This window comes from Triticum dicoccoides, chromosome 7A, assembly GCF_002162155.2.
Source record: "Triticum dicoccoides isolate Atlit2015 ecotype Zavitan chromosome 7A, WEW_v2.0, whole genome shotgun sequence".
Lineage (NCBI taxonomy): Eukaryota > Viridiplantae > Streptophyta > Magnoliopsida > Poales > Poaceae > Triticum > Triticum dicoccoides.
Genome location: NC_041392.1, coordinates 108403703 through 108411747, shown reverse-complemented (window position 1 = coordinate 108411747; position 8045 = coordinate 108403703). Strand labels below are relative to the sequence as shown.

The 8045-nt window shown below is 53.6% G+C and overlaps 2 protein-coding genes across 2 annotated transcripts; one reads left to right on the top strand and one right to left on the bottom strand.

The window, feature by feature from the left end:
• Positions 1-1515: 1515 nt before the first annotated feature.
• On the top strand, positions 1516-3650 carry LOC119331983 (protein POLAR LOCALIZATION DURING ASYMMETRIC DIVISION AND REDISTRIBUTION-like). Its single transcript, XM_037605163.1, has 3 exons — positions 1516-2273; positions 2399-2829; positions 2962-3650. The coding sequence occupies exons 1-3, from the start codon at positions 1832-1834 to the stop codon at positions 3400-3402; spliced, it is 1314 nt and encodes a 437-aa protein (XP_037461060.1). The 5' UTR covers positions 1516-1831; the 3' UTR covers positions 3403-3650.
• Positions 3651-6033: 2383 nt separating this feature from the next.
• On the bottom strand, positions 6034-8045 carry LOC119332540. Its single transcript, XM_037605720.1, has 3 exons — positions 7628-8045; positions 7475-7517; positions 6034-6627 (listed from the first exon to the last, which is right to left on the bottom strand). Exons 1-3 carry the CDS (start codon positions 7886-7888, stop codon positions 6506-6508), a joined length of 426 nt encoding a protein of 141 aa, XP_037461617.1. The 5' UTR covers positions 7889-8045; the 3' UTR covers positions 6034-6505.

The following is an 8045-nucleotide window of genomic DNA, read 5'->3' as shown; positions in this document are numbered from 1 at the left end:
GGCGCCGGGCAGAGTTCGCAGACTCCGACGCCCCGCCGCTGCCTCGTGGACCCGGAGCTAGCAAATGGCCCCTGGACCGGTCGAAGACCACGACGAACACGAGCAAAGCGCCATCTCCGCCGTCTCGATGAGGAGATGGTCAAGTACGACCAGGAGTGGTCTCTCCACGAGACCACCACCGTAACCACCTCCGTAGACGCTCATGCATACGAATATACTGGTGGAAATATACACACGTTCCTATGAACTCACACACATCCTACCTTATGAGCACCTTCGGGAGACTGATCCGGCACATCATTTTGACATTGACAAAGTTGTTATAGACGTCTTCGTAATCGACAGGAACATCTACTCCCACCAAATGCAGATGATTAATTACCAACACGAGTTGCGCACTTATTACCGTGCGTCGCTCGTTCGTATGTGCAGTAGCAAGTTGATCGATACGTGGGTACTACGGCATTACGGCGTTGCTTCTGACTCGGCCGTGGAACGGAACCGGGGGAAATTTTGAAATGGAACGGTCAACCGCTGCCGCCCTTTCCCCGTTCGGAGCTGTACCGCGCCGTTCACGTATGGCTTCCCGTCGTAGATAGATCCGGTTTTTGAATTTTTCACATGGCGATCACTCCCCGGTATAAGTACTACTACGAGTCTACAACTTTCCTACTGCGTAGTAATTAGCCTTTTGAAATGGCCCAAGCAGGTACACGCTCCACGGCCGGGCGTCCCTTTTTTAGTTTGAGCAGAGATTACCGCATGGTTAATTGCATTTTACTGATCTGAGCACAAATTACCGCTTGAACAATTTCTTTTACAGTTATGTAGCACTAGCACCTTGCATGAGCAATGGCTTTGTTCTTCTTTGCATCTTGCACAAAGCGTCCATGTGTTAGAAGTTGATAGCCTGCCGTCTCTGATCGGTGCCCCTGCTGCACTGCCTTTCCCTAATCTGGTCCGTCGGATGCTCCATCCAACGGCTGTGCGGACATAGTGCCAGGCCCAGAAATGCTCCGGCAGCTCCCTGCCAGCTTCCTTTTCCAAGGCGCTGCAAGCCTGCAAAGCTGCAAGCCATGCCATGGCAGCAGCGCACTGCACTGCCATGGTAGTACTCCCACTATTCCCTCCCGCAGAAACGGCACCGGGCTCAGGCCGAAAATTCCCTTCTTCCCCCCCTATTCAGCTGCTGTCACGCCGGCCTGCCCTGCCCTGCTCTGCCCGGCGCACGCACACGCGCTCTGCCGCTGCACGGCGCGTCAGTAACTCGCAGAATCACAGCTTCCATTTCAAAAGCAGAAGGTGAAAATGGAAGCGCGCCACAGTCGCCGGCGTCAGTGCATGCATGCATGCTCATACCTGCAGCTGTACCGCCTCCGCCGCCTTCACTGCGGCCCCGGCGACGCGCATGGGTTGCCCGCCCCCGCACTCAATTCCCCCGCCTGCGCTTTCAGTTAAGGTACCTCCAGTACGTGCCCGGGTCCATCCATCGCCATTAGTTTAGCTCCCCGTTGCCACGATTAATGGCGCCCCCGGCTAGCTTCCAAAGCCGATTCATTAGCTCGATCCGGCCGTGCTGCATTTAATTGGGGCTATTTTTGAATGTGCGCTGAGATTTCAGCTTGCCGCGCAGCCAGCCGGTGCTCTTTGTTCGGCCGGATATACCCTGCTCCTAGTTCTAGCCGCCTCCTATAAATATCGGGCGCCGCCGTGCATCGTAAATCGATCGACCGCGAACAATTCGAATTACCCATCTCCCGCCACGCGCACCCACCTCCCACTCCCACCTACGGGAAGCAAGCTTGTAATCGGGGTAACGAACTGACGATCGATGGCCCGTTTAGTTAGAGATGGCGGTCGTGGACGCGGAGTGGCGGCTGTGGAGGAAACGACGCCGCCACTGCCTCTGCCTCCGCCGCCGCGCCTGGCGTCGGCGGCGCTGTCTTCCTCGTCACCGGCGTCCATCCGTGCGCTCCTGTCGAGGACCGGTGGCGGGGCGGACTGCCAGCAGTCGCCGCGGTCGCTGCTGTCGCGCATCCTGCTGCGCGGCGGCGATCATAACGGCGGGAACGGAGGAGGGTCGTTCGGGTGCCGGGTCAGGCTGCCCCGGCGGTACGGTAGTAGCAGCTCGTCCGTCGGCGAAAGTAACAGGGAGGAGAGGAAGGATGACGGCGCCGCCTCCGAGCAGTCGGCGGACGACGTCGGCTCCACCAGGGTCAAGGTCGTGCAGCGTGCGCCGGAGCTGCCCATGGACACGCCCCGGAGCTCTCTAGGTAATTGCTAACTCTCGCAATGCGGCCGCACTGATCGTCTACAACTCGTAGCGATTAGATGATGATGTTGATGTTGATGTTGATCGGAACTTGTGAATGATCGTTGGACTTGCGCATGCATGCAGGCAGGAAGAAACCGGAGGAGGAGGTGATGTCCATGAACCTTGGCCTGGGCGCGAGCCTGGTGCTGCTGCTCTCCAAGAGCGCGGTGGAGCTGAACAAGATGGTGGAGCTCCGCGCACAGATGGAGGCGCTCGTGTCGGAGATCCGGCACGAGACCGTCGGGAAGGAGAAGCAAGGCGGCTCTGCTCCTGCCTATGCTCCGGCCGCGTCGTCCTCCTCCTCCCAGGAGTCCACCGTGATCAAGGACCCCATCGCTCGCGCCGAGGACGCGCTGTCCGACAACTGCTCCGGCGCCCGGACCGCTGATCGCCGCCAGCTTTCGGCCGCCGTCGTAGCGATGGACCATAACAAGATGGAGGCCGAGCTACAGGTCGAGCTGAGCCGCATGCAGGCGCAGCAACGCGCCATGCACGCGCCCATGCGAGGGCTCGAGGCACGTAACGTAACGCACGTAGTACGATCGAGTGTACCTCACGCATATCTTGAGTAGCACGTACTCCATGCATGCACGCATCCCGTTCCCACGCGCGTTTGCTGATGATGCACGCGTCTTCTCTTTTGGCAGCTGCCGCCGCTGCAGGTGAAGACGACGAGGAGCGCGCACGTGTCCGTCGCGACGACGTCGAGGAGCTGCGTCCTCGACCACGCGGCGCAAGTGAACGCCGACGAGGAGGAAGAGGATCAGCACGAGGAGGACTACGAAGAGGACGAGGAGGAGGAGGAGGATGAGGACGACGACGACGGTGGGGAGGTGGTGGACCGCGACAGGAGCCCCCCGCACGGCGGCGTGTCGGCGCGCGCGCTGGAGCGGCGGCTGCACGAGCTGCTGCAGCGGCGGCAGCAGGACCGCATCGTGGAGCTGGAGGCGGCGCTGGACGGCGCGCAGCGGCGGCTCCAGGAGCGGGAGCGCGAGGTGGTGTGGTGGCGCGACGCCGCCAAGCTCGTCTCCCACCGCCGCGACGAGTCCCGCCGCCTCCGGTGCACCGCCTCCGAGGCAGTCCGATAAGCACACGCACACGCGTGTGTCAGTTCTGGGTTCACGTGTGCGTGGCAGCTCGCTCGCTAGTAGCTAGTAATGGCGGGTCAGCCGCCATGTCAGGGTGGGCAGTTGGGGTTTGTGGCGGGAGAGGCGAGGTCTTGGGATCACGCTGCGCGGATGAGGCGGTGTTAATAACAGCTCCCGATGGAGCTCGGTTTGGCGCGCAAGCGCGCGCTCAGAGATGGCGGGAAGGGATGTGGGGGGCGTGTTTTGGCGGGAAAGGCGTGTGTGGTCTGCACTGTAATAAAAGTTTTGTTTCAGCTGTCCTGCTGCCCGATTGATTGCTTGTTTTGTTCTGCTTCCAGAAAAATTCTGCGAGGGAAAGAGAAACCGGGGCCAGGTTTCTGAATTCGGTCTGAGCTCTGCTCTGATTTTCCAAATTCTGCGAGGGAAAAAGAACCGGGGCCAGGTTTCTGAATTTGGTCTGAGCTCTGTTGTGCTCTGATTCCAAATTCTGCGAGGGAAAAAAGAACTGGACCTGGTTTCAGAATTCGGTCTGAAGTCTGAACTCTGTTCTGATATTCCAAAATCTGGGAGGGAAAATGGGTAGGGACCAGGTACTAGCGTAGTACATTATCTTGAGCAGCAACCGTCCGATTCTGATGGAATTTACTGGGGGCTGCGGCTCAGCAGAGGCATTCATTGGGCGGCAAAATGGCAAAGCCGACGGGGAGGGCGTTAGAAAAATTGACAGACGCAGCAGTAACAGTGGTAAGAAATAGAAGGAGGAGAAGCTGCTCTTCCCAGTGCTTGCCGGGGCAGGCGCAGACGCCGGCAGCAGCAGAGCGCGTGCAACTGCAAAAGCAGGCAAACCTCAACCCCCTCCCATGATCCGGGAGTTTTCACTTTCAGTGGCCCTCCCTGGTGCGGCCAGGTGCAGAATGGGGATGTCTTTGTATTCAGTAGACGTAAAAGACAAATTTTGTCATAAATAACGCCAAATTCAAATCTTCTTTTACCAATTGACAAAAGAAGTAGTCATTTTCTCGCTGCGTAAATTCGGATATGGCGGGCACATGTCATGTCATCTTCTTTCAGGAAAATACTCTTTTGGTTTTATTTTTGAGAAACTACTCTTGGTTTCTTAAGCAGTCATAGAATTTGATTCCACCCAAAGGTTTTTTTAGGGGTATTCCACACAGAGGTTTGAGCCGTTGCAGCCACGGCATGTGGAGGTTGCTGGTTGCGGCCCGAACAAACACAACCTGAGTGCACTTACGCTGCTCACCCCTCCTCCTCCCTTCATCTGGATACTGCGAGATCCTATGGTCCAATAACCGGTCCACCTCCTTGGCAAAACTTTTTATACGAGTACAACTGAAGGTCAAGTTTTCTCAAAAAAGTTTCAGATTTTTTTTGACTTATGTTGCAACTATTAAGTTAAATTTTCATATCAGATGCATATGCACCCGACCCGAGAGCCAAAGGTGCTTGTCCCATGCCATGCTTGATTTAAATTGGGTTGTAATTGAACTTTTGTGACATGTTAGATGCATGCTATGTTTACGAAGTTAACTTAAATCGGGTTATAATTACTTAAATTGGGTTGTGTTTGAGGCCTTTGCGATGTCAAGGAGGTACTACGAGGGTGAGGGAATCGTGCCATTGATGATTTTTTTTTTTGTTGTTGTTGTGAACAAGAACCAACTTTCATCTTCGGAATAACTTGGGCATCTAGTTCCATGCATGAACCTTTTTTTGGTTCTGAACTGGAATCGCCCTGATTCCAAAGTTTAGCGAGGGAAAGAGAGAACTGGAACCAGATTGCAAAAAACCGTTCCGTGGTAATCCGTTGCCGCTCCAATTTCCGGGAGGGAAAATGACCGGGGACCGGTTAACGTACGTACGTACGTTATCTCGAGCAGGGATTGCCCTGACGGACCCTCTGATCGAATTTACTGGGGGGCTGCGGCTCAGCAGATTGGCAGCAAACACGCTGTGCTACAGCGGTGTGCTCGTCTGTTTGCATGGGCATTGGGCAGCAAAAGAGAAGAGTGACGGGCCGTTAAAAAGAAAGAACAGACAGCTGCCCGCGCAGCAGCAGTAACAGAGGTGAGAAGGAATAGAAGGGAAGCTGTAGTAGCTGCTCTGCTATGCTCCAAGTCCGGTGCCGTGGCAGGCAGAGCGTGTCCAAAGACAGGCAAATTTCACGTACGTGCTCGGAAATGGGCTTCAGAATGTTTAACCCCTCATCCTCAAAAAAAAAAAAAGTTTAACCCCTAGCAATGAAAAACAGCTGGGACGAGCGGCTTCTCTTGATCGCTAATCTATGCCCTGTTGTGATTTGTGTTGGTGTTCACCACTCGCTGGCCATCGATGTTGCTTACCAAGCGAGGTTCAGAGTTATAGATGGTTCAGGTCTTGGCTGAATTCTCAAGAGTTATATCAACGTTTCCCAGAGTCAAAGTGATGGAATTCCTTGCTAGAGCTCACATGAAGTGTCATTTTTTCTATGGGCAATACCTGGGTATGGTATACCAGGCAAATGGTCCGCGATAAAAATGATTTTTTTTTTCGAGCTCAAGAACCGGAAACTCTTGTGTATCGCACTAGGTAATCATCAATCTACAATCACAGTGGATGAAAAACAGAAAGGTGTTACACAAAGCAAGAGAAAACTTTTATTACACGGGATCATAATTTGCATTCTAGGAACGCAATGTCCTCGGCTTCGATGGCGAGAATCACCTTATGATCGATTGTCATTGTTGGTGAAGCGCTTGCTTCTGATGGAAATGAGGCATTGCAAAAAGAAAAAACCAAAAAAAAAAAAATTGACGCTACATCATCTTTAGCTTCAGTAACAAGCATGGAGGCCACGACAACCTGGCCTCACGCCCGCGCTAAAACCCTTTCACCTATGTTTAACCCCTTGCAGAGACATTGCTGAGCCAGTTTAGTAATGGAATGAATTGTTCCGGGTCAAAAAAAAAAACACTTGCAGAGACAAAGGAGAATTATGAAATGATGGAGATGGTAGATCAGTCAACCTTCTGAATAGTTTCAGCACTAAGCTTCTACAGGGACCAGTTTTGCCACCTGCTAAATAAATATCTAGCCGGGTAACTGACTAAGCAGCGGTGACGGCTGGCGGCTCTGCTCCAGGGATATCTTGCAACGACGCCTTTATGTACTTCCAACCACGTTTGTTAACCCCACTGATTCTTATCGGAGCATCGGCTGCTTGCACGCCTGCAGGAGAAACATACAGATACACCTTAGATCAACCAAAATGAGGAATCTGGCAAACATAATCCTGACATCGGTTAGCAACTTCAGGTATTTCATTTTATACGCGTGTGGCAGGTTTCTACATATTTGAGAACAAGGGTATTGCTTTCTGACTCAGTAAATCTTGGTTGTGCCAGGATTCTTCTACATTAAGCGTATGTCCTAACAGTTTGTTGAAGACCAACAACAGTAACCATGCTGTGACTTTTGCAAACAGCAGGGAAAACATGATCTATCTTGGTCCAGACATAAGAAAAAGAAGTAATAACTTGGGGTAACTGGGGCAGCAAATAACTGAATGTTTTGACATGGCCTAGTGATGCAATTGATACAGCGGTTAAACCTGGTAAATAGCTGTTGCATGTCCTAGCTTCTTTTTTCTTTTCTTTCTGGGATAAAGACATTGCAATGTCCTAGAAAATGTACCATACGCCACAGTATGAATTGCTAGGAAACTTCAGTTACACTGCATATCGACATGAAGTATTTGACAGAGGAAACATATTGATTGCCTTACCTAAAGGCTTTCCACCATGAAAAATATCAAACACGAATTAGCCAGGACACTATAAACCATTATGACAAAGCTACCGAAATCAGACAGATTCTAGCACAACCAAATTAATCTGAGAGCAACAATCTGCAACGAAAACCGAAACAGAGCCTGGTGCACACGACAATCTGCAATCTCCATCCAAGGGGAGGGGGGCCATTCATGTTCTACTATTCGACACACTCTATCAGTTCTCTTACACTCCACCAACCCACTAAATTAACGGACAGTAAGCAGGGGGGTGCGAGGACTCACCGGCCTTGTGCCGAATCCCCCACGCCTTCCCGTGGCGGCCATCCTGCATCAGCACATACAGAGATCACGAAACCACAGTGAAGGCGCGGAGATGAAAACAAGAGATCAATTTTCTCCTCCGCAGAGATTGTTATAGATGGCGGCGATGGTGACCTTGTAGAGGTTGATCTTGGTGATCTGGTAGGAGACGTCGCGCCAGGTGGTCTTGGCAACCCTGTAGCCGACGCCCCAGTCCGGCAGGAACTGCGCCACGTCGAACAGGTCCTTCTTCTTGTTCCTCCTCGCCTTGGCCGCCGCCTCTCCCTCTGCCGCCGCGGCCGGCGTGGTGGCGCTGGTGCTCAGGGCCCTCGCGGTTGTCGGCGGCGCGAGCCCGATGGACCGTCGGAGAAGGCCGCCCGCGGCCCTCTGCGCCATGGCCGTCCGGAGTGGCCTCGAGGGGTAGCGGGTGGAGGAGGAGGCGAGCTCCCGCGGGTGGAGCGTGGACGGCAGACGCGGCGGCGGCGGCCGGCCGGGAGTAGCTAGGGTTTCCCGTGGAGCTTGCCGGCTGACTTCGGCCGATCTGGGCCGCTCA

Excerpts from the sequence above, each read along its gene's own strand:
- LOC119331983 (XM_037605163.1), top strand. The coding sequence starts at position 1,832 with ATGGCCCGTTTAGTTAGAGATGGCGGTCGTGGACGCGGAGTGGCGGCT. Across the intron at positions 2,274-2,398 it reads CACGCCCCGGAGCTCTCTAG|GCAGGAAGAAACCGGAGGAG; the intron begins GTAATTGCTAAC and ends GCATGCATGCAG. Across the intron at positions 2,830-2,961 it reads CGCCCATGCGAGGGCTCGAG|CTGCCGCCGCTGCAGGTGAA; the intron begins GCACGTAACGTA and ends CTCTTTTGGCAG.
- LOC119332540 (XM_037605720.1), bottom strand. The coding sequence starts at position 7,888 with ATGGCGCAGAGGGCCGCGGGCGGCCTTCTCCGACGGTCCATCGGGCTC. Across the intron at positions 7,518-7,627 it reads CCAAGATCAACCTCTACAAG|GATGGCCGCCACGGGAAGGC; the intron begins GTCACCATCGCC and ends GTGCTGATGCAG. Across the intron at positions 6,628-7,474 it reads GGGGATTCGGCACAAGGCCG|GCGTGCAAGCAGCCGATGCT; the intron begins GTGAGTCCTCGC and ends TTTCTCCTGCAG.